At 43.8% G+C, this 24,839-nt stretch overlaps 1 protein-coding gene across 7 annotated transcripts in view; it reads right to left on the bottom strand.

The window, feature by feature from the left end:
* Window positions 1-10,569: 10,569 nt before the first annotated feature.
* Window positions 10,570-24,839, bottom strand: part of IFT74 (intraflagellar transport 74) — a 305,175-nt gene continuing 290,905 nt past the window's right edge. For all 7 annotated transcript variants that reach the window (XM_033919374.1, XM_033919366.1, XM_033919348.1 and 4 more), the window contains one exon: window positions 10,570-13,160. In XM_033919374.1, coding sequence (XP_033775265.1) covers window positions 13,045-13,160 — 116 coding nt within the window. In that variant the 3' untranslated portion in view covers window positions 10,570-13,044. The remainder of the gene's footprint in view (window positions 13,161-24,839) is intronic.

Here is a 24,839-nt window from a genome sequence, read left to right as displayed (position 1 = left end):
AAATACTGAACATTCTGTGCTACATAATACTTTTGAGGGGTTGAGTCGCAAGAACTATTTTATTGCTTTCTCTCCATCTCCTTGTAGGACACAATTCATTGGTCTGGACTGGTTTGATAGGATGCTATGGAATAACTGATAATCTACATTTAGAACTACATAAATAGCTCTGGACGCTGGAAAAAAATGCACATCGAGCACTATTCTCTAAATGGTGCTCTGAGTTGGGTGCCATTTATAGAATAGCACATAGTGCTTGGATCCATGCACAACTTTTGGGCATGAGGATTCAAACTAACTGAAACCTCTCATAAATTCTCAAGATTAAATTAGGTGCAGATCCTCTGAACTCTATAACATGTTAATCTTTAGTGAATGCCCCTGACCAGCCCAAGCCCCTCCCATGGCCATGACTTTTTCAGTTACATGCTATACACATCTTTATAGAATAGCATATAGTAAGATGGACATGCAAATCCAAATTGTTGCCAATTAATTGATGGTGCCCAATTATTGGCGCTAACTGGCTTGTAACTCAAACTGCATGTGCCCAAATTTGTGCGCAAAAGTTTTGGTGCCTTATATAGAATCCAGGGATTAGCCCTTCACTTGGCTTAATAATTTCACAGAACCAAGTCCATTTTTGAAAATGTGCATTTTTCAACCTTGTACATGTCCAATATATTGTTTTATTTAGAAAATAAGTTGACTAATGAAGTCTGTCCTTATACAGTACATGATCTTGCCCCTGAAGCTTTATCAGAATTTATCAGGTACTTTCACAGGAGTAGCTGAAATGCTCAGAAAGGAAGGAAAATAGATTCATTAACACTTCCTCTGAGACAACAGCTTGTGATTCAAATAAATCCTGTTCCATCACATTGCCTCAGCAACACAGAAAGAACTAGTGTATCAAAGTACTTGTTATTTCTATTTTCAATCTAGCAGCTCTATCCCAGGAACAATTTTAAATACAGTGGTACTTTGGTTTACGAGCATAATTCGTTCCAGAAGCATTCTCGTAAACCAAAATACTCGTATATCAAAGTGAGTTTCCCCATAGGAAATAATGGAAACTCGCTTGATACGCTCCCCCCCCCCCCCGAGGCCAGCGGTGCTGCTCCCACCCCCGCAAACCGGCACCCCCCACCCGACCAACTTGAAACTGGCACTGGCACGCAGCCCACAGGACGTGCCGGTACTGCTCAAAGAAGTTCCTGCCTCTGCTGGGCCTTGAGCAGGCCTTCTAATTCTCCCTCTTGCCGAGATTCTCAAGGCTCAAGGCCCAGCATAGGCAGGCACTTCTTCGAGCGGCACCAGCACGTCCTGTGGGTTGCGTGCCAGTGCCAGATGGGGGGTAAGTTTCAAGTTGGTCGGGCGGGGGGTGCCGGTTCACACGGGGAGGAGCAGTGCCGATTCTTGGGGGGTGCTTGCAAATCGAGTCAACACTCGGTTTGCGAGACAAGTTTTGCGAGAATGTTTTGCTTGTCTTGCAAAACACTCGCAAACCGAGGTTTGACTGTATACTTATTTTTGAGTAAAACCTCTTCCGCTCACTACATTGACATTGAAGAAGATACATTCAGCCACCAATAAAGCCATAACATATTCTACATGCTATTGAGAAAATATGACTCAACCTCTATGTATTAACTCGGTGCATTTCAAACTATGTGCCACGGCACAGTGGTGTGCCCTGAAGTGATTCTGGGTGTGCCACGAGAGATTCCAGAATTTCACTTTATGTTTAAAAATTCCCTTCATAAGTATACACTAAAATAGATGTTATGTACGTAACATATGCAAGATTCTGTCACGGTTAAGAGTGTGTGCGTAAGGATACAACTGCTCAGACAAACATCATTCTTTGACGTGATTGGTCCTTGAAAACTAATGGCAAAGTAATATTTTTTGATTTTTACTGTAATAATTATCCTAACCTGAGCAACAAAGCAATCAAGGCTTTGTTACCGTTTGGATTTCTTATCTTTGCAAACTTGGTTTTTCAGCTCTGACCGAAATTAACCTCCCCTTTTATAAAACTGTAGTTCAGTTTTTAGCACTGGCCACAGCAGTAACAGCTCTGATGCTCTTAGAATTCCTATGAGCGCCGGAGCTGTTACTGCCATGGCTGGTGCTAAAAACCATGCTATGGTTTTGTAAAACTGTGTGTGTAGGGGTGTGTGTGTGGGGGGGGGGGGGGGTAGGGTAAATAAAATAAAAAAAGAGAATGACTGCAGATGGTGGATGATGGAATGCATGTTTGCTTGTTGACTATTGAGCCACATTTTGAGTTAATTTGCACTGGAAAACAAGCACATCCATTGCATTGATTAGCAATTTTATTCTATCTACTTTAGTTTCACCAGTGTTACAATTACCCATGCTTAGCTTAAAGAGTTTTAAATAATTCTCAAATTAAATTTTTTGTTGGTTTTGCAATTTTATAATTTCAGTCCATATGAGCTGCAAAGCACCCCTCCACCCACCCCTTTACAAAGCAGAGGTAGCGGCTGACATGCTGCAAATGCTCCAGTGCCCATTAAATCCCTATGGGTGTTGGAACGATTACCCCAGTTTTATAAAAGAAGTCCTAAAAGAATGAGAAACATATATTTGGGGGCCCTTTTGCTAAGGTGCCTAAAGATATTAATGTGTGAATTAGCACACATTAACATCTTCGCACACAAACTGTTAGTGCAGTTTGATGCTGGTTAGTATGTGCAAATTCATGTGTTAACAGCATGTTATATGGGGTGGAAACAAGGCAGAGAATGAGTAGGGACTGCACATAGAGAAAGGAGTGGCTTAGTGGTTATAGCTATAGTCTCAGCATCCTGAGGCTGTGGGTTCAAGCCCTGTGTTGTTCCTTGTTATCTTGGGCAAGTCACTCAATCCTCCATTGCCCCAGGTATGTTTGATAGATTGTGAGCCCACTGGGACAGATATGGTGAATCGATTCACCAATTCGAATCAGGTGAATTGATTCGAATCTATTCGTTTAAAAAAAAAAAAAAAAAATTGGCCTGGCCAATTCGGTGGGGGAGGGTCAGTGCTACATCACTTACGGCCGAGGGTGCGTTTCGCCGTTAACTCTCAGATACCCGCTGAGGTAAGGAACCCCCCCCCCTTTATCACTCAATGCCACCGCAGGTTACCAAGCACAGGGTGGTCCGAAGTGGCGGGTGGTGGAAAATACCCACTGTGAGAAATGGCAGTTTGGCCATTGTGCAGCTCATGGTATAGACACAATGGTGTCTGTTCACAGGTGCTAGGGCAGGGAGAAATGATCTCCGACATACTCCAGGACCTTCATGGTGCTGTCAGCCGACTGTATGGAGCACACGGGCAAGCACATCTACAAGGGCCGTGAGATTGACTTTCGGTGCGCACAGGAGCAGGGCTGGAACACTGAGATCATGTCTCAGCTGGTGCAGTACATCCTGGCTGTGAAGTCAACCCGCCAGAAGCCGCAGCACCTGACATTGGCCTACTAATGGCTTTTATTTTGGATATGAGCCCAACTTTATCCTTGAGGCCTCCTGGATGATTTGAACTAATGTTGTTAGGTTACCGTAGGCTCGATGAGGATTGTGCACGGCCCAGACATACTAAAGCAACTTATAGAGAGATATTTTTTTTAAAAAAGTACCCATTTTATAACTTAAAGCTATGTAAAATAAGTGCCGTGATGTTTGAATACTATTCTTGAAAAACTCACACGTATATGCCAAGATTCTCCTATCCAAAGGGAATATATTTTGATCAGTGCTAGTTTTTAAGGTATATCCCAATATTTCAGTATATTGCAATATTTTATAATTTTTAATTCTAGCTGGACTAGAGTGGAGGGGGTGGGTGGGAGGGGAAGAAATAATGGATCTAAAAACAGAGAAGAGGGAGAGAGATGGTGGACAATGGGAGGGAGGGAGGGAAGGAAGGAACAGAAAGGGAGAGAAGTTGGACACACGGGATGGTGTGGAGAGATACTGGATAGGAGGGTAGTTGGGAAGAGAAAAGGAGAGATGGTGGACTCTGGGGTGGTGGGGAAGGAAGGAGAGATGCTGGATGAAAGGTAGTTTGAGAAAAGGAGAGATGGTGGATCTGGGGATGGTGGAGGTCTATCGCTGCAGCTGCGAAAATAGAGACAAAAAAAAGGAAAGATGCCAGACCTCCAGGGAAGGGAAATGGAAGGGGAGGACAGAGATGGATGGTTAGTACAAAGAAAGAAGAAAACAGCAAATGGGCAGGAGACCCTGGCAAGCAAGTTATCAGAAGACAACCAGAGCCTGGGACCAACATGATTTGAATAATGACCAGACAACAAAAGGTAGAAAAAATAATTTTCTTTTCTACTTTGTGATTACAATATGCCAGATTTTAAATGTATATCCTGCCAAAGCTGGTGTTAGACTGCGAACGTAAGCTAGGATTTAACAGAGTGAGGAAAAGTCTTGTTAATTTTGTTTACACCACAGCGCCAGTGAGTGTAGGAGAGGGCAAAGGGGGTGAAGAGGCTATAAAATAAACCCAATCGGGCAGGAAAATCTAATTGGAAAATCAATTCAATAGGCTGAACCGAATTGAATTAAAATTTTAATAGGGACAAATGACTGAGTACCTGAATGTAAACCGCTTGCAAGCAAAAAACAAAAGGAACTGACCCCGAAATATCCACAAATAAGAATATCCAGAGAAAACCAAAAACAAACTGTGGAATGACGATGTTCCTAAACCGCTTACACAATCAATAAGTGGTAACTAAAATAAATAAATTACAATTGATGCATAGTACTTAGCTGACACAGAGGACACACAACAAGCATGGGTAGCAGATTTAAAATCAGGCGAGGGACCTCACAGTAACACCAAGGACGCTACATAAGGAACCAGGGAGAAACCACTTCAGACAGCAAACCAGCAAGCGGACAGCAATGGAAGCAGCAGACAGAAGCAGGATGTTCAGCTACCTAGTTTTCTGCACCTTTTGCCATATGTATGACTACCTCCCCTCTGGGAGGCAGTCTTATGTATGCACTCAATGTGAGGAACTGGAGGGCCTGAAGAAACAAGTTATACTCCTGGAATGCAGAATACTGAACTAGAAGCACTTTGAGCAGTGGAGGAGGAGGACAGAGAGGCAGAAAACTTCAAGACAGAGGAAACCATTGAGGAAGAAGTCCAGAAGTTAGAGAAGTTCATCAAGGAGGCATACAGGGAGGCTGTGGAAAATCACCAGCAACAGTAGAGCTGCCAAGATACACCTGCAGTGAGTGAGGAACACCTGGAGGACAAACACAAGGAAAAAATGACACAGCAGTGACACCTGGAAACAGCGGAGGTAACCCACAGGAAGACAAGTCCGGTGCAAGCCAACACCAGGTTGAGGGAAGATGGAAGTGCACAGAGGACACGGACCTATGGCTGGAGAGATGGACATACACTGGTGACACAGACTTGCAGCTGGAGAGACAAGAGAAGACAGAGAGGAAAGTGATTGTCATGGGGGACTCCATCATCAGACAAGTTGATAGCCACATGCGGGAGGAAGAAAGGATTGGCTGGTGACCTGCCTATGGGGAGCCAAGATAGAAGATATAGTGAGCTGCATTGACAGGATCATCGACAGCGTGGAAGAGGAAGATACGACGGTGGTGATCCATGTGGGGACAAACAACGTGAGCAACAGGAACTACAGCAGGGAAATACTAAAGGACCAGTTCCGGATGCTAGGAAGGAAGCTAAAGAACAGAATGACGAGGGTAGCAATCTCAGAGATCCTTCTGGTACCCAGGACCGACAAGAAGAGGCAGATGGAGCTGCAAGCAGTCAACGCATGGATGAGGCGCTGGTCTGAGGAAGGATTCCACTTTGTGTGCAACTGGACGACATTCTGGGGGAAGAGCAAGCTATTCAGGAAGGATGAACTACACCTCAGCGGAGACGGAACAAGGCTACTTGCAAGCAACATCAAGAGAGAAATTGAGAAGTTTTTAAACTAGGAAGAAGGGGAAAGCCGACAGTCGACCAAGAGTTGATAGTTCAGGAACTGGTATACCCAGAGGATACCATGCAGGAAGATAGTGGGGAAGACTCACCAGATCATAGGCAAGACAGAAATCCTGATGGATTGAAAGGGATACAAGAGGGAAGGAAATGCAAGAAAGTAACAGGCTGCAAACTCAAGTGTATGTACACGAACGCAAGGAGCCTAAGGAATAAGATGGGGGAATTGGAAGCTATGGCACAAAAAGATAACCTTGACATCATCGGCATCATGGAAGCATGGTGGAATGAGGAAAATGTCTGTGCTACTGGGATACATGCTATACCGCAGAAACAGAGTGGGTCAAAAAGGTGGGGGTATTGCTCTATATGTCAAAGAGGAAATTGACTCTACTGGACAGAACACGCCAGAAACGAAAAATAAGGTAGAGTCTCTAAGGATCAAAATTCTGGGAACAAATGGAATGGAAACGAAGATCGGCATCTACTACCGACCTCCTGGGCAGTCCAAGGAAATTGATGGAGAATTGACGGAGATTAAATGCAACTACAAGATAGGCAATGCAGTTATCGTGGATGACTTCAATTATCCAGGGATAGACTGGAATCTAGGCACCTCCGGCTGCAGTAGGGAGACCAAGTTCCTGGATGCCGTAGGCCTGTGGTAGGCAAACTCATTAGTCAAAAGAACTAAAGATCAGCAGTACGATTAAGATTTCTTTTGAGAGCCAAATTTATTTTCAAGAACCATGTTTTTAGGAGTCGGTTTAAACTAGCTATTAACATTAAATAAAACCAGATATCATAATAATAATCTTATTTACTGGCAAAAAAATATTTTTTACATTAAAATAAAAATGTCAAAACACTCATTTAATGTGAACAATGACCTTGCATTTCCTAGGAAACTTTGGATAAGTCAGGTTTGTATATCGTTGGTTTTAATTTCAAGCAGGATTCCAGGTTCTCACTAATAAGACAATTTCTCAATGTACTTTTGATAAGGTTCATGCTTGAAAAAGATTGTTCGCATGAATATGTAGAGCCAAAGAGTAAAAGAATAGCAAATGCTAGTTTTTTTAACTGATCATATTAGTCAGGAATACTATTCCAGGTGTTGAAAATTATCATGTCTTTCTTCTCCAGGTCTTTCAAAGCAGACCACTTGTGCTGTGAACTAAAATCACATTTATTTTTGTCCAATTTTTCCAGATCAGCATTAAGGCGTCAAATTTCAAGCTCCATAATTATTTGTTTTTTAACTCCAGTAACTGCATTTCAAAAGCACCAATGTCAATATTAAAAAGAGAAAAATTCAATTCTGTTACGTCAGCACTGAGAGGTTTTTTTTTTTTTAACAAAGGCTAACATAGCCATGCTATTTCTGAATTCCTGAAACCTACATATAAAAGCTTCCCTCATATTTAAAATAAGGCCATAAGAGGGGCCAAAAGAGACTACAAGGAAAAAATAGCCAAGGAGGCGAAAAACTTCAAGCTGTTCTTTCAATATATTAAGGGGAAACAACCCACAAAGGAAGCGGTGGGGCCGTTGGATGACCAAGGAATAAAGGGAGTGCTAAAGGAGGACAAAACCGTCACTGACAAACTGAACACATTTTTTGCATCTGTATTTACCGAAGAGGATATACGCAACATACCGGATGCTGACAGGCTATATGTGGGAAACGAAGATGGGAAACTGACAGGGTTGATGGTCAGTCTAGAAGAGGTATGCAGGCACATTGATAGGCTTAAAAATGATAAATCCCCAGGACCGGATGGTATCCATCCGAGAGTAATCAAGGAATTGAAAGGGGCTATAGCTGAACTGCTTCAACTAATAGCTAATCTGTCGATCAAATTGGGAAGGATTCCGGAAGACTGGAAAGTGGCGAATGTTACGCCGATCTTCAAGAAAGGTTCGAGGGGAGATTCGGGAAATTACAGACCGGTGAGTCTGACATCGGTACCAGAAGAGGGTAGAGGCGCTGATAAAGGACATCATTGATCACCTTGACAATCGAAACAATCTGAAGAGGACCAGCCAGCACAACTTCAGCAAAAGATCTTGCTTGATGAACTGCACTTTTTCGAGGGAGTAAACAGATAGATAGACAAGGGTGACCTGGTCAACATTGTATATCTGGATTTTCAGAAGGCGTTCGACAAAGTTCCGCATGAATGACTATTTCAAAAAATTGCAAGCCATGGAATCGAGGGTGAAATACTCACGTGGATTTAAAAACTGGCTGGCGGATAGGAAACAGAGAGTGGAGGTAAATGGACAATACTCGGACTGGAAAAGCGTCACGAGTGTAGTGTCGCAGGGTTCGGTGTTTGGACTCGTGCTCAACATATTTATAAATGACCTGGAAATTGGTACGAGTGAGGTGATTAAATTTGCAGATGATACGAAGTTATTCATAGTGAAAATGCAGGATTGCAAAGACCTACGTGACATAAACACGCTCGAGAAATGGGCTGCAAAATGGCAAATGAGGTTTAACGTAGATAAATGTAAGGTGATGCATGTTGGTAACAAAAATCTTATACACGAATACAGGATGTTTGGTGCGGTACTTGGAGAGACCCCCGAGAAAAGAGACTTGGGAGTACAGGCCAAGTCAATGAAGCCGTCTACGCAATGTGCGGCAGCGGCAAAAAGGGTGAACAGAATGCTAGGAATGATTAAGGAGATCATGAACAGATCAGAGGTTATCATGCCGCTGTACTGGGCCATGGTACGCCTTACCTGGTATACTACGTCCAGCACTGGTTGCCATACATGAAGGACACAGTATTACTTGAAAGGGTCCAGAGAAGAACGACTAAAATGATTAAGGGGCTGGAGGAGTTGCCGTACAGTGAGAGATTAGAGAAACTGGGCCTCTTCTCCCTTGAAAAGAGGAGACCGAGAGGGGATATAATCGAAACATTCAAGATAATGAATGGAATAGACTTAGTAGATCTTCATGTTGTTCACCCACTCCAAGGTAGAGAGAACGAGACGGCACTCTCTAAAGTTAAAAAGGGATAGATTCTGTACAAACATAAGGAAGTTCTTCTTCACCCAGAGAGTGGTAGAAAACTGGAACGCTCTTCCGGAGGCTGTTATAGGGAAAAACTCCCTCCAGGGATTGAAGACAAAGTTAGACAAGTTCCTGCTGAACCAGAACATACACAGGTAAGGCTAGTCTCAGTTAGGGCACTGGTGTTTGACCTAAGGGCTGCCGCGTGAGCGGACTGCTGGGCACGATGGACCACTGGTCTGACTCAGCAGCAGCAATTCTTATGTTCTTATAAGTGCTTCCACATTAATTGCATCCAAGTTTAGTGCAGTAATAAGCATGCCCACAACGGCTGCACACCTTTGCATGTAGCATGTTTTAATTTTTGCTGTTAAGGCAGGGCAAATTGCAAAAACAGCACACTTTATTACAAGTCCCTCTTCATTTGTAAATTTTTCTCATTTACATACTATGGCAACAACATAGCTAAGTATTGTATAAAAAGCACCCAACATTAAGTGACAAGTGTGAATTATACTGTATATACAATTACACTTGTAACTACCTTTATAGAATACTAGCTTATGGGGTTCAATCAAAAATTAAAAACATCCAAAAACCATCATGTTGGCACTTAGACATCCTAATCACCAGGACGTCAAAGTGCCGATTTTCAAAGCTGGTTTTCTGGATGTCCAGATTTTCTGGGACGTGTTAGGCTTTGAGTGACTTTGAATGTTTAGCAGGAAATATCCAAAGTCAGAAGCATTTTAGCTGCGAGCATATACACCATGTCAAAGGTAGGTGAAGGTGAATGCATCCAACTGATGTCAGTTACACATATAACTGACAGTATTCTATGACCTTAACGGTGGAAGAGTAGCCTAATGTTTAGTGTAATGAGTTGAGATCCTGGGGAATTGGGTTCTATTCCCACTGCAGCTTCTTGTGACCCTGGGCAAGTTACTTAACTCTGTCCCAGGTACAAAAACGTAGATTATGAGCTCCTTAGGGACAGCACTAATTCAATTATAGCCTATTGGTGGTTAGTTCCAATTAGTGGAGGAGCAACCTAGTGGTTAGTGCAGTAGGCTTTGATCCTGGCAAACTGGGTTCAATTCCCACCACAGCACCTTGTGACCTTGGACAAGTCACTTAACCCTCTATTGTCCCAGGTACAAAACTTAGATTGTGAGCCCACTGGGGACAAATAAAGTTTCTGCATAGAATATGTACAGTACTACGGATGCCTAGTAATGTTACAGAAATGATTATTAGTAGTAAACAAATAAATTATACCCATTATTTTATAACTTGCATACAAATTTTCATGTACAAGTGCAAAAATATGCACTCAGATTATAGAATTAGGACAGTGGTCTCCAATCTATTTCACATAAAGTGCCACAGTGTGAATATAAGAAAGCTCCAAAGGCCATCAAAAGATTTCAAGCTTTTACTCATATTTTGTAAACCATCTTGACATGCTTGTTCAGACTGGGTATTAAACATTAAAAATTAATACTAATATTGATTTTACAACACCTCAAGGATATATTTAAAAAAATCACTTTATTTTGGATTGTTAATAGTAGCAAATTCCATAAATGAGATGCCTGTAATTAACACATTTATAGGATATAAAGAGCATTTCAGCCAATTGTTTGAGGGCTGAAATGGAAGAGTTTGGGGGCCGTGTGCTGGAGACAACTGAATTTCATAACACATCTAAAATGTTCAAAATAAAGCATCTATTTTATAAAAGCAACATTGTAATCTTGTCCCACTTTAAAACAGGCTCTTACAATGATCCCTACTAGTACTCAAATGCTCTTTCACAAATATATACCTGCTCTGAGGCAGGACTAAGAGTATAAATGTATTCTTTCTCTATGTAAATGTGTACATTGCGATTCTGTCCCCAGAAACATCTAAATGTAGATCATGTAAAAGTAGGAGCTATCTTTCAGCGCATCAACCTTTTACATATATCTGCCACTGTGCATTTTTGTAATAGCTATTTTCTGGATATAAAACAGCTTTACAAGCACTTATAGGCAATTCTATAACATAGATGCTGTCATTTATAGGGCACTATGGAGATCAATGTTTAGAATACCAACATATATGCACAGATATACCAGCATGCCCCCTTGCAAATCCCCCCTTAATGTGGGGTATGCAAAAGGGCAGAGTATAGGCAGGAAGCAGTGTTCCCTCTAAGCTTAGCAGGAGTCCTCCAACTGCTTTGCTACCAGTGGGGGCAATGTTCAAGTACTGTGTTTACAATTAGAGAAAGGCAGGTTACCTGGAGTCCTGCAGAGCTCGCCTGTCCCTCACTATTGAAAATGTGACAGTGAAATAGCAGCATCTCCCATTGGTATAACTCCTGCTCAACTTAGAGGAACAGTGGGCAGGACCTATATTTATATGTATAAGTTTAGAATGCATAAGTTTAGAATAGTGTAAAACTACATGCGTATCTGCAGCATTTAGGCACTAACACCCCAGCTCTGGTGTAAGTGCTTGTGCTTAAATGTTAGGCATGCTAATACCTGGTTATGCTAGTATTCTAAACAGGAAAGCAGGTGCCAATTTTTCCTTAGTAGAATATCCTCTTATTCACTCAATTACAGAATTACCCTATAATGCTTTATAAAAACATCCCCCCCTCTATGAGTGGGTCAAAAAGAATAAACACTATTTTACAAAGCTGCGGAAGAGGTTTCTACCGTGGGCCAGTGAGGTAAATGCTCCAATGCTCATAGAATTCCTATGAGCGTTGCAGCATTTACCTCGCTGGCCTACGATAGAAGCCTCTACGGTAGCTTTGTAAAAGGAGCCCTTAATATTTTAGTATTAGTTCAATAAGTGAAATTCAGCTATAATAGAAAGCCTTTACCAAATCAGCTTCCTTCCTTTTTAAAACTTAGTTCCATTTTTGAAGAGATAGAAAGTGCAATACAGAATGCAAGAGCTAGTAATATGAGTGCAACTTCAGATGTTCTAATGAAAATGACACAGGTAAAATTGAGCTATATACTACCATATTCAAGTACTAGAAAAACTCCTTTGTTTAATTATATTTTGGTATTTTATGTAAATGGATATATATACATGTAGCTGATGAAAATTGCTTATGTTGGTTTAACAATGTCTTCTAAATTTGGCTCTGCTTCACCATCCTGAACATGACCTCTATGCTGACCCTTGTTACAAAACAATTAAGAAAACCCCTGCACATTTGTAAGACAAAATCTTAGGACTGTTCATCCAAATATTTTGAGAAACAATCAGTGACAAGTTTTAACAATGCTTGATATTAAAAAAGTGTGCTTCCCAATTTCAATTGAGGCATTTTTTCCCAGTTTGGCTAGAGGGGAAGAGGGGCTTAAATTTCATTTTATTCAAACTTTTTCATTTTCATGTCACTAATTTTTGTTTAGTGTGCATTATTTGCAAACAATATGCTAGAAGAAAAATTAAAAAAATTCATTCATTTTAAAACAAATGCATACTCCTAATAATAATAAAACAAACATTTAGGGCCCCTATTACAAAGCTGCGATAATTCCTGCATGGCAAATGTGACACAGCTCATTCAAGTCCTAAGGGCTATGCCGCATTTGCCACACCAGTACTTGCTACCACAGCTTTGCTCACCCATACATGACAAGGGATGTAATATGGATAGTCCCGGGGCACAGTTGCAACGTACATACTTCATATTATAAAATACACATCTATACACACAGAATACATGCACATACTATAGTATTCACATCTTCTTTGGAGTGAGCATAAATTTCTGTGTTACTGGTGGTCTGTCATAAAAGCACATAGGTGCCTATGTTAACTTTATAAAGGTACCAGTGTAAAGATTTCACATAGAAACCATTAGGAAATTACATATGCAAAATATACTATTTCTATTTAAAATATTTTTAAAAACAGAGTTGGTAAACGCCTTGGGATGTTTTATATTGTTCTTCTGAACTAGCAAGTATGCAGCGAGGAAGTGGCTGAGTTCAGTTCCTGGAGTTCTGCAGGGCTTCCATAAGAGTTTTGTTATACTCTGTGATCTGCTTTGTCACGTTCTTCATTACTGGCCGGTAGTCGCTCTCTTGACTTTTTGTTGCTATAACTGATTTTCAGAGTTAGGAAAATTAAGTGCAAATAAAAATATCTTGGAATCTTGCAATTTCTTGTAAATCTTGGAATATCTTTGGAATCTTGTAATTCCAAAAGGGAAGAACAATTTGAATGTTTCTAAATGAAAATATCTTTAGAGCCTTCAAATGATATCAAAAGAAATTTGCAAAATAAAGACAAAATAAGTGCATAGGATACATACTAAGGATATTAACAATATTGTTAAACTTTGAGTGAAGGTTTTTTTTTTTCCTTAAACTGTTTATTGGATTAAGAATATTAGTAACAAAAACACTCCAGTTTTGATTTTCAGCCCTCTCCACCTCACAAAATCAATTTCATCAGCAAGAGTTATTCAAGTTGCATCAACTTCCACTAAAAATACAGCTGGATTTCTTCTTAATTTCTTAATGCATTTACCATGTGGTCATGAAGGAAACTGGGAGAACAAAGAAACCCTTTATAACACTCACAACTGTCACTGACAATTTTCCCATTCCCACCAATTTATTCATCTGTATTCCTCAAAATGTTATAGTGGGTGGAGATTCATCAATCCAATAAAATGATATAGGCAAGATTTCCTTATAAAAAGTAACATTCTGGAATCAATAATTGACAAATGAGCTTTAATATTCAAACAATCACATCCCAATCCTCCACCACTAGATTGGACATCTGCTGGAAAACTACCGTATTTTTGCGGATATAACGCGCGCGTTATACGTGATTTTACATACCGCGCATACCCCTCGCGCGTTATATGCCTGAGCGCGGTATACAAAAGTTTTTAAACATAGTTCCCACCCCGCCCAACGCCCGATTCACCCCCCCAGCAGGACCGCTCGCACCCCCACCCCGAACGACCGCTCGCACGCGCTCCCACCCGCACCCGCATCCACGATCGGAGCAAGAGGGAGCCCAAGCCCTCTTGCCCGGCCGACTCCCCGACGTCCGATACATCCCCCCCCCGGCAGGACCACTCGCACCCTCACCCCGAAGGACCGCCGACTCCCCAACAATATCGGGCCAGGAGGGAGCCCAAACCCTCCTGGCCACGGCGACCCCCTAACCCCACCCCGCACTACATTACGGGCAGGAGGGATCCCAGGCCCTCCTGCCCTCGACGCAAACCCCCCCCCCCCAACGACCGCCCCCCCCCAAGAACCTCCGCCCGTCCCCCAGCCGACCCCCACGACACCCCCACCCGCCTTCCCCGTACTTTGTGTAGTTGGGCCAGAAGGGAGCCCAAACCCTCCTGGCCACGGCGACCCCCTAACCCCACCCCGCACTACATTACGGGCAGGAGGGATCCCAGGCCCTCCTGCCCTCGACGCAAACCCCCCTCCCTCCAACGACCGCCCCCCCCCAAGAACCTCCGACCGCCCCCCCAGCAGACCCGCGACCCCCCTGGCTGACCCCCCCACCCCCCTTCCCCGTACCTTTGGAAGTTGGCCGGACAGACGGGAGCCAAACCCGCCTGTCCGGCAGGCAGCCAACGAAGGAATGAGGCCGGATTGGCCCATCCGTCCTAAAGCTCCGCCTACTGGTGGGGCCTAAGGCGCGTGGGCCAATCAGAATAGGCCCTGGAGCCTTAGGTCCCACCTGGGGGCGCGGCCTGAGGCACATGGGCCAAACCCGACCATGTGTCTCAGGCCGCGCCCCCAGGTGGGACCTAAGGCTCCAGGGCCTATTCTGATTGGCCCACGCGCCTTAGGCCCCACCAGTAGGCGGAGCTTTAGGACGGATGGGCCAATCCGGCCTCATTCCTTCGTTGGCTGCCTGCCGGACAGGCGGGTTTGGCTCCCGTCTGTCCGGCCAACTTCCAAAGGTACGGGGAAGGGGGGTGGGGGGGTCGGCCAGGGGGGTCGCGGGTCGGTCGGAGGTTCTTGGGGGGGGGCGGTCGTTGGAGGGAGGGGGGTTTGCGTCGAGGGCAGGAGGGCCTGGGATCCCTCCTGCCCGTAATGTAGTGCGGGGTGGGGTTAGGGGGTCGCCGTGGCCAGGAGGGTTTGGGCTCCCTTCTGGCCCAACTACACAAAGTACGGGGAAGGCGGGTGGGGGTGTCGTGGGGGTCGGCCAGGGGGGTCGCGGGTCGGCTGGGGGACGGGCGGAGGTTCTTGGGGGGGGGCGGTCGTTGGGGGGAGGGGGTTTGCGTCGAGGGCAGGAGGGCCTGGGATCCCTCCTGCCCGTAATGTAGTGCAGGGTGGGGTTAGGGGGTCGCCGTGGCCAGGAGGATTTGGGCTCCCTCCTGGCCCAATATTGTCGGGGAGTCGGCGGTCCTTCGGGGGGGGGGTGCGAGTGGTCCTGCCGAGGGGGGAGAAGAATCGGACGTCGAGGGGGGGCATCAGGCTTTCAGGATGGGGACAGGACTTCAAGGGGGGACAGGCAGATCTTCAAGGGGGACAGGCAGACCTTCAAGGGGGACAGGACTTCAAGGGGGGACAGGCAGACCTTCAAGGGGGGACAGGCAGACCTTCAAGGGGGGACAGGACTTCAAGGGGGACAGGCACGGAGAGGCGGGGCAGTGCACCGAAAGTCAGGGCGGGTGAACGGTGAGTCGGGGCAACCAGAGGAGAGTCGGGGCAGTGCACCGAAAGTCAGGGTGAGTCGGGGCAACCAGAGGAGAGTCGGGGCAGTGCACCGAAAGTCAGGGTGAGTCGGGGCAACCAGATGAGAGTCGGGGAGGGCGAAAGGAGAGTCGGGGTGGCCAGAGGAGAGTCGGGGAGAGCGAAAGGAGAGTCGGGGTGGCCAGAGGAGAGTCGGGCAGCATGCGCGTTATATGCCTGAGCGCGGTATAGAAAAGTTTTTGTACATATCATCGTGATTTCTGCGCGCTATACCCCTGTGCGCGTTTTACAATGGTGCGCGTTATATCCGCGAAAATACGGTACTCAAATTAGACATGTTGTGTCTCCCTCTGCCATCCCATGGTTTGGCATCTCGTCTCTCTTACTCCTGCATCTATTAACAGGCCTTGCTCTTCACAGGATCACCAGAAGTGATTCTCACTTGCTGCCTTCTGGCAGACCCAGAAGGAAAGCATTGGGGGTCAGTCGCAATCAGCGCACGGGAATCACTGCCGGTGACCCTATGAAGGAAGAACCATGTTAAGGTAGATCGGGAAGAGGGAGGGAAATGCCAGACTGGGAATGGGCAGGGGGAGAGTGAGAACTGGCGGACAATGGGAAGGATGAGCTATTAATGTCACCATTGCTTGAACTTTATGTGCAGTGACATGGCCTTCAAGCATCAGCCTAGCCTGAGCCTAGCAAAAGGAGATACAGTACACCAGCTATGTGGAGATTGTTCTCTTGTTGACAGGAGCTCCAAGTCTGTTACGATTCAATGACAGGAACAGCTCAGTGGAAATTCTGAGGTTTGGTCCAATTCAAGTAATATGCAGAGCGAGTTTACAGTTCAAGGTATGGAGTGCTGCTTCACCAGGTAGCACTATGAATTGGTTTAGATGAAATTTTGAGATGACTTTTGGGAATAACTTTGGATAAGTGCAAAGTAGAGAATGACATGGGGACAAATTATTCCCCGTCTGTGCAAGTTCTCTTCCTGTCCCTAACCCATTCCTGCACGTTCTGTTCTCATCTGCAAACACTTTAAAATCATAAGTGTTTGAGGCTTGTGCGATTAAGGCAGAACTTACAGAAATGGGGCAGGGACAGCAACAAAACTCATGGGGATGGGATGGGGAAATTGAGTTCCTGTGGTGATGGGGATAAATTTGTCCCTGTGTCATTTTCTAATGCAAAGAACCACCTTATAGTGGTAGAAAGTTGTATAAGATGAATCTGATACAAGCACCTGAAGTTCACTGACTCGGTGTGAAGACGTAATAGCTATCAGGAAGACCACTTTCCAAGTGAGATGCTTAGTGATGAAGTGGAGTATGGTTCAAATGGAGGTTTCATCACAGTGGAAATTATAACATTAAAATCCCAAGCTACTGAAGGAGACCTGAGTGGCGGTTTGGTATGATTAAGTCCTTTCATAAATCTGGCAACCAAACGATGTACAGATAACAGCTTTTTTTCTAGAGGTGTATGAAGAACACTAATAACGCTGAGATGAATTCTGATTGAAGTTGTTTTGAGGCTGGAGTTAGAAAGGTGTAGAAGATAGTTGAGAACTGGAAGGAGTGGACAAGTGATCAGATCCAGTGCATTAAGTTCACACCAGATTGTGAAATGAGTCCACTTGAAACGATAGCAGCACTGTGTGGCAGGTTTTTTAGATGCTTCAATGATTGCTGACACTTGTGCAGATAGTGCAAAGGCATCTATTCGTTGGGAGAGAAATACCATACTGAGAGAGCTAACAAATACAGATTGGGATGGAGAAAAGAGCCTTCGTTCGTCAGCAAGGTTGGAAAGAGTTGAAGCATGATAGATAGCCATATACTAAGTTGTAGCCATCCAGGTGCTATGAAAATCATGGTGGCATGTCCTTGGTGAAGTCTGAGTAGAGTTTTCCAACTAGAGGAATTGGGGGGAAGGTATAAAGAAACGTGCCTCACCAGTCGAGGAAAAAGACATTTGATTCCATGCGATCTGGAGTGTAGAGTCTAGAATAGAACAGAAATTTGTGGTTGTGTGGGGAAACAAAGAGAGCCACTTCTGGGGTTCCCCAATTCTTGAATATCTGGTTGTAGAAGACTGCTCAACTTGTCTGCTAAGATATACTGATTCCTTGGCAGGTAGACTGCTTTCAGGAAAATGTAGGGTGGAATTGCCCAGGTCCAGATTTGAATTGCTTCTTGACAAAGTGGGCAAGCCCTGTACCCTCTTGTTTGTTCATGTAGTATATGGCTACTTGATTGTCTGTTTGAATGAGTACTACTTGATTGAAAAGGCGATCTTGGAATGTGTATGGAACATTGCAGATTGTTCAAAGCTCAAGAGGGTTGATGTGGAGAGTTTTCTCATGAGGACTTCAAGTCCCTTGGATATGGAGGCTGTTGAGGTGAGCTCCCATGGACGAATCTTCTGATGTGGTGGAATATGGATTAGGAGGCCTCTGGAGAGATTGGTTGATTTGATGTGCAAGTAGATGTAGAAGATTGGCAGTATCTCTTCTTGTAATAGTAAGTGGAGTGCTTGGAGGTGTCAGAATAACTCCTGGGCATCTGAGATTGAGTTGATTAAATAGAAGATAAGGTTGTCAATGCGGTCACTATGGCTTCTAATATTTGTGTGGCGGTCCTGATCTAGATCTGAGTCATGCTTGCTTGCGTATGATGACAGACTGCATTGGCGCATCGACACTTAGGATGCATCGATGATGAAGATGCTTGGGATGATGCTAATGCATGCTTGGAGGGGGAAATGTGTTTATGCTTCTTAGCTTGTTTATTAGATTACCCTGATGACAGTAGCACTGAGGAAGAGATGGAATGAATCATTCATGCTGTCAGTGCTGGTGTCAATGACTGTGTTGATCAATGTCCACTTGGCTGTTGGCGTCTCCAGGTAAAGTTGATGTACTTCAAGTTGAACCGAAAAGCTTCTTAAATTGCAACTTTCAGGCCTTGTGTGACCTCTTCTACATACGAGAGCAGAGGGTGCAGGAAATATCCTGATGATCAGACCCTAGGCACTGGACACACCAGTTATGCGAATCCTTGCCTGAGATGGTCCTATCGCATTGAGTGCACCTCTTGAAACCACTAGGAGCCTTGGACATTGAAGGTAAAACCGCCATCATAAGGTCAAAGGACTCTATGGTCCAGGGAGGTTGAGTAGATAGTACACTGAAAAAAGGCTGATGCTTTCGACCTGAAAACAGGCTGAAAAGAGCTTAAAGGTCCAAAAATAAAAATTGGTAAAAATTGATTTTACTGAAGGAAATAATAATAAAGAAATATGACAAAAAGGAAGGAAAAAATGAATGGGAAGGCACAAAAAAAAATAAAAATCATAATTTTGATGCACTTAAAGAGACTCTAAAGCAGTGGTATTCAATCCAGTCCTCAGAGACCATCTGGTCAGTAGGGTTTTCAGGATATCCACAATGAATATGGATGATAGAGACTTTGAAAACCCGACTAGCCAGGTGGTCCCCAAGGACTGGGTTGAATACCACTGCTAAAGTACAGCTTCCCAGCTCTGCAGAAAACTGCAAACTGATGGTCCCATGAGCCAACTTTGGGTGGGAAGACACCAGCATGTGTGCAGTATGGGCGGACTTAAAGTTTTAAAGTGTCAGTACACTTTTTGACTGTCCATGTCAGGTTCTGTGGATGACTTCACCCATATGTGAGAATATACTGCTTGCTTGTCCTTGGATAATAGTGAATACAGAGGGTTGAAGTTGGTAATGGAGTAGATGAAAGATGGAAAGAGAACAGAAGGCTAGGGAAAGATAAAGATGACAAATAGGATGAAGACATGGACAGTTGAAAGGTAGGTGAAAATTAAAAAAGGATGAGAGGAAATTTCAGTGGACTGAGAAGCAGAAAAGAGGGAGGAAAGAGTTAAAAAGATCAGTATATCAAAGAGGTAAGGGAGCAAGACATGAGAAAACCAGAAAGAGAGAGGAGAAAAGACAAATGGACAGCAGCTACTGGAAAGAGAGCAGAAGACAAACAGGAAAGAAAAGAGAAACTGAGAACAATATGATGGAAAAATAAAGGAGCATATTCTATAAATGGCAGCCTGATTGTAGGCGGTGGTAGGTGTCCTACCGTTGTCTAACCAGCCACTCAGGATGCACATTTAAAAAAAAAACAACCAAAACCTGAGGCAGGCTACCTACACCATAGGCATCTGTCGTGGTTCAGCGAGACATGTAGGGACGCTTTTAACATTCCTCCGGTTACCAGTTCCAGAGCTTAACTATTCATGGAGTGAAAAAGTATTTCCTCCTATTCATTTTAAAAGTATTATCATGCAACTTTATTGAATGCCCCCGATTCACATGTACTTGTTATATTCCACTTAGGATTTTGTAGATCTCTATTCTATTCCCCCTCAGCTATCTTCTTTCTAAGCTGAAGGGCTCTAACCTTATAAGCCTTTCCTTATATGAGAAGTGTTCCAGACTCTTAATCTAATTCTGCCATATATTTTTTGAGATACAGTGACCAGAATTTCATGCAACAATCATGGTGAGGTTGCACCATGGAGTGATACAGAGGCCTTATAATAATTTGTCTTCCTTTCTAGCACTTTCCTAATAATTCATAGCATTCTGTTTCCATTTTTTGGCCATTACCACACACTGGGCAGAAGATTTCAGTGTACTGTCCACAGTAATACCTAGGAACTTTTTCTTAGGTGATGACTCCTGAAGTGGAACCTAGTATCAAGTAACTATCAGGTTTCAGGTTTATTAAAAATTTGATTTACCACCTTATCAAATATCAAAGTGGTTTTACAAAGTAAAATTAAAAATAGAAAAGACATTAAAACAGTATTCAATACATCAACAAGAAGATAAACGGACAAACAAGACTTACTGGAACGAAAGGTAATGGGGCAGAACTACCATGTTTGAATAGGAAAGATCAGGTGGGAAAAAAACGAAGGGGAATGCAGACACATCCGCCATGATTTGGATGGTTCTTCCTAATGTGCATCATCTAACATTTGGATGTCATGTCTTCCAATTTTCTAATGTCTTCTTGCAATTTTCAGTCCACATGTATTTTAATGATTTTGAAGGTTTGTTTTTCTCATCTGCAAATTTAATTACCTCATTTCATTCCCATTTCCAGAACTTATAAATATGTTAAAAAGAACTGGTTCCTGTTCCTGTACAGATCCCTGGTGTACTCCACTATTCACCTTCCTCCACTTAGATCAAAGGCACTGCTCTGGACACCAAAATGATACTAGAGAATGACATGGGGACAAATTTTTCCTGTCCCTGCAAGTTTTGTCAATGTCCCTGTCCTTGCCCCATTCCTGTAAGCTCAGCCTTAACCGCATAAATCTTGAACACTTATGATTTTAAAGTACGAGGATCATTTCATAAATAATGCACACTATTTTTTTTTTAATTTACATGTTTTGGTTTTTTTTCAAGTATTTCTTTACAATCCTTCAATATAGTCTCCCTGCTTTGCAATGACCAAGTCCCAACATCCGGGGAGCTTCATTAGTCCATTCATCCATTGTTTTTGTTCAGTTGCCAAATAGCTTGGGTACCATCAGAAAAAAGCTCTTCCAGAGGTGCAAAATGATGTTCACACATAGGTTGTTTCAACTTTGAAAAAAGGTCGAAGTTTGGTGGATTCATGTCTGGACTGTAAGAAGCATGAGGTAACACCTCCCAGCCATATTTGTGTAGTTTTTCAATGACAACTGGAGAGCTCCATCTTCCCCAAGGCCAAAAAATTTTGACGAGCTCAATCAAAAGTCAAACAAATGATGATTTTTGCTTATGATCATGAAGGCATCATTACAGACAAATTTCCATGTGGAAGAAGTGGCTGGGCCACTCATTTGTCACGACAATGCTCAACCGCACATAGGGAATGTTGTCATTGAAAAACTACGCAAATATGGCTGGAAAGTTACCTCATGCTCCCTACTGTCCGGACATGAGTCCACCAGACTTTTTCCAAAGTTGAAACAACCTATGTGTGGACATTGTTTTGCATCTCTAGAAGAGCTTTTTTCCACTGATACCCGAGCTATTCGGTAACTGAACAAAAACAGTGTCTTGGATGGAATAATGAAGCTTCCTGGATGTTGGGACGCGGTCATTGCAAAACAGAGAGATTATATTGAAGGAATGTAAAGAAATACTTGAAAAAAAAAAAAAAACATGTAAATTTTTTAAAAAAAGTGTGCATTATTTATGAAGAGACCCTCGTATTTGAGGTTTCTGCAGATGAGGACAGAGCTTGAAGAAATGGGGCAGGGGCAGGGGCAGGAAAAAAAACTCACGGGGACGGGAAAACGAGTTCTCGCGGGGATAGGGAAAAATTTGTCCCCGTGTCATTTACTAAATGACACCACAATATGCTAACTTTTTCATTGTAGAACTGGATGGATATTTTTGAATAAATATGAGACTAAGGGTGAAATTCATCACTGTGGCTACTGTTAAGACAGGTTATTTTACAACAAGCTGTGCTATTTTAACGAAGTCTCATTGGATAAAATGGGACCCTATGCTAAAACAGCATAACCCATCTTAACAGTAGCACACATTGATAAATTCCCCCTTAAATCTTTAGGTTCAAACAATTTTTATTGATGCAAACAACAGCAAATACAACACCACAGCACAGGACAAACAATGATGCATCATATACAATAATATAACAAGCATGTACAGAAAGCACAGTTACTTACCGTAACAGGTGTTATCCAGGGACAGCAGGCAGATATTCTTGACTGATGGGGGTGACGGCACCGACGGAGCCCCGGTACGGACAATTTTAGAGTGATTGCACTCTAAGAACTTGGAAAGTTCTGGCATGCCGCACCGCGCACGCGCGAGTGCCTTCCCGCCCGACAGAGGCGCGCGGTCCCCAGTTATGATAAGCCAGCTAAGAAGCCAACCCGGGGAGGTGGGTGGGACGCAAGAATATCTGCCTGCTGTCCCTGGATAACACCTGTTACGGTAAGTAACTGTGCTTTATCCCAAGACAAGCAGGCAGCATATTCTTGACTGATGGGTGACCTCCAAGCTAACAAAAAGAGGGATGGAGGGAAGGTTGGCCATTAGGAAAACAAATTTTGCAAAACAGATTGGCCGAAGTGTCCATCCCGTCTGGAGAATGCATCCAGACAATAATGAGATGTAAAAGTATGAACTGAGGACCAAGTAGCAGCCTTGCAGATTTCCTCAATAGGAGTGGAACGGAGGAAAGCTACAGATGCTGCCATTGCTCGGACTCTATGGGCCGTGACAGAACCTTCCAGTGTCAGTCCGGTCTGAGCATAACAGAATGAAATGCACGCTGCCAGCCAATTAGACAACGTACGTTTAGAAACAGGACGTCCCAATTTATTCGGATCAAAGGACAGAAAGAGTTGGGGAACTGATCTGTGGGGTTTCGTACGCTCTAGATAGTAAGCTAGAGCCCTTTTACAATCCAAAGTATGCAGAGCTTGTTCCCCAGAATGAGAATGAGGTTTTGGAAAGAAAACAGGCAAAACAATGGATTGGTTGAGATGGAATTCAGAGACAACCTTAGGGAGAAACTTTGGATGTGAACCACCTTGTCATGGTGAAAGATCGTAAAAGGTGGATCTGCAACCAGTGCATGAAGCTCACTGACTCTCCTGGCAGAGGTAAGAGCAATAAGGAAAAGTACCTTCCAAGTGAGAAACTTGAAAGGAGAGGTAGCCAAAGGTTCAAATGGAGGTTTCATTAAGGCGGAAAGAACCACATTGAGATCCCAGATAACGGGAGGGGCTTTAAGAGGTGGTTTCACATTGAAAAGACCCCGCATGAACCTGGACACCAGGGGATGAGCTGAGAGAAGTTTTCCATGGACCGGCTCATGAAAAGCAGCAATGGCACTGAGGTGGACTCTGATGGAAGAAGACTTAAGGCCAGAGTCAGACAAAGAAAGCAAATAATCCAACAACGTCTCCACTGCCAGGGAAGTGGGATCAAGATGATGAAGAAGACACCAGGAAGAAAATCTCGTCCACTTCTGATGGTAACATTGCAGAGTGGCTGGTTTCCTGGAGGCATCAATAATGGAACGAACAGGCTGAGGCAAAAGAGTATCATGAGAGGTCAGCCCGAGAGATACCAAGCTGTCAGGTGCAGAGACTGGAGGTTGGGATGTAGAAGGGTCTCCTGATGCTGTGTAAGCAGAGAAGGAAACAGAGGAAGAAGAAAAGGTTCCCTGGAACTGAGTTGAAGTAGAAGGGAAAACCAATGTTGCCTGGGCCACCTCGGAGCAATCAGAATCATGGTGGCTCGTTCCCTCTTGAGCTTGAACAAGGTTCTCAACATGAGAGGCAGAGGAGGGAAAGCGTACAGAAACAGATTGGACCAGTCGAGTAGAAATGCATCCACTGCCAGACGGTGAGGAGAGTAGAGTCTGGAGCAGAATAGGGGCAGCTGGTGATTGTGAGGAGCTGCAAAGAGGTCTATCTGAGGAGTGCCCCATTGAGCGAAGATAGACTGTAGAGTTACAGGATCGAGTGTCCACTCATGAGGCTGGAGAATTCTGCTGAGCTTGTCCGCTAAGGAATTCTGTTCTCCCTGAATGTAGATAGCTTTCAGGAATAGATGGTGATTTATGGCCCAAGTCCAGATCTTCTGGGCTTCCTGGCATAAGAGGCGAGAGCCTGTCCCACCTTGTTTGTTGATGTAGTACATGTCCACTTGATTGTCTGTGCACAGCAGAAGGACCTGAGGAAAGAGAAGATGTTGGAAGGCCTTGAGGGCATAAAACATCGCTCTGAGTTCCAGGAAATTGATGTGATGCTTCTTTTCCTGGGCTGTCCAAAGACCTTGAGTCTGGAACTCGTTCAAATGAGCTCCCAATGCATAAGGAGAGGCGTCGGTGGTGATGACTAGTTGATGAGGAGGTTGATGGAACAGAAGACCTCTGGATAGATTTGAGGATACCAACCACCATTGTAGAGACTGACGAAGAGATGATGTCACAGATATGTGTCGTGAGCAAGGATCTGTCGCTTGGGACCACTGAGTAGCAAGGGTCCATTGAGGAGTGCGCAGGTGA

Source organism: Geotrypetes seraphini, chromosome 1 (genome assembly GCF_902459505.1).
Source record: "Geotrypetes seraphini chromosome 1, aGeoSer1.1, whole genome shotgun sequence".
Lineage (NCBI taxonomy): Eukaryota > Metazoa > Chordata > Amphibia > Gymnophiona > Dermophiidae > Geotrypetes > Geotrypetes seraphini.
The sequence above is the reverse complement of the archived record's forward strand: the minus strand, read 5'-3'. Positions and strand labels throughout refer to the sequence as shown.